This window comes from Oryzias melastigma, linkage group LG23, assembly GCF_002922805.2.
Source record: "Oryzias melastigma strain HK-1 linkage group LG23, ASM292280v2, whole genome shotgun sequence".
Lineage (NCBI taxonomy): Eukaryota > Metazoa > Chordata > Actinopteri > Beloniformes > Adrianichthyidae > Oryzias > Oryzias melastigma.
Genome location: NC_050534.1, coordinates 8,258,387 through 8,259,753, shown reverse-complemented (window position 1 = coordinate 8,259,753; position 1,367 = coordinate 8,258,387). Strand labels below are relative to the sequence as shown.

General features: G+C 43.2%; 1 protein-coding gene across 1 annotated transcript in view; it reads right to left on the bottom strand.

Moving 5' to 3' along the window:
- The window catches only part of slc37a3 (solute carrier family 37 member 3), a gene marked incomplete in the record, with an annotated part of 13,430 nt that overhangs the window by 2,910 nt on the left and 9,153 nt on the right, over nt 1-1,367 (bottom strand). Inside the window, 2 exon segments of the mRNA XM_024292165.2 lie at nt 475-616; nt 689-897. Coding sequence (XP_024147933.1) covers nt 475-616; nt 689-897 — 351 coding nt within the window.

The following is a 1,367-nucleotide window of genomic DNA, read 5'->3' as shown; positions in this document are numbered from 1 at the left end:
TTAATTTGTCACCATGTTGGAGCCATAAATCTTCAGTAAGCAGTGATTGGTCGGAAATGTTTCTATGGTAACCACTCTCACCAATGAGGAGTGAGCTTGTTGGAAGGACACGCCCCCAAATCTTGAAAGCAAGTAAAATTATAAGAAAAAAGTAACAATTTCACAAGAATGACATTGTAAAATCATAAGAAATAAGTCAAAATGTTACAGGAATAAATTTGTAAAATGTCGTGGAACAAAATCACATTTTTACAAAAATAGTTGTAAAAATATAAGACAAAATTTCTGAGAATAAAATTGTGTCAAATGTTTTGAAACATTTTAGTCACTCTGACAAAAAGTATGACTATATCCTGGTATTTTGCGACCAGGAGCTACTTCCTGTTTAGAACCAAATAGGGGAGGAGTCACCCAGTCCAGTTCTCATATACAGTCACTGCTCCAAAATAGCTTCAGTTGGGGCTGAAAGCTCACCGATGATCCCTCCGACGTCGTACCACACGGACAGGCGGTCGGCCTCGGCCTCCTTCCAGCCGTAGTTGCTGCTCAGGTAGAAAGGAAGCCAGAAGAAGAAGGAGTAGTTGACCAGCTTCAAGCAGGCGTAAGCCAGAGAATACTGCAGGAACGGAATGGAGGTCATCGCTCTTCATCATCAGAACACATAAAACGTTTTTTATTCCAGACTCACGGGCAGAACTCCGGGGAGGCAGAAGGCTTGGAAGAAGCTGATGGCTTGTGGGGGTTCTGGCGGCGGCTCCTCCGGCGGCTCAGCGGACCGCCGCCGCCTCGTGTACACCTCCGCCTGCTCGTCTTCTTCCTCGTCGCTCATCAGCGGCTTGTGGCTGTCCGCGTCCGTCTCAACCGGGCCGAGTCCAGTCCCCGACTCCAGAGTCAAACCTGAAGCACGTCCAAAACGCTCAATGAGAGGGGAACACCGTCAAACCCCAACCAGTTGAACAGAAGGACTAGCACGATGCTAATATTAGCGAGTGATGATTCTGATAATAAACTAATGATGATAACTAATGGTGGGAGGGGTCACGGGGTGTATGGAGGGGAGGGGGGGAGTCAAAGGGGTGGCTTTCATTTAAAATGTTTTGTTTTATTTGTGTGGAGACTGTTATTTGTCAGTTTTCTGAGTATTTTTGCCAAAAAAAAAGTTCCTTTATCTTTTACGCTAATTTAAAAAGACAGATTTTTGGTTTTTGCTGCATTTTTTAATGTCTCATTTTAAGAAGCTGTTTCAGATGGAATTTGGGAGAATTAAAAGTGTCTTCAACTATTCCTCCTTCAGTTTGTAATTTGTGTTTTTACTTGAATTTTTTTGTCTATTGTTTTTAGCACCAGGTTGCTAGTATCTTTTATGT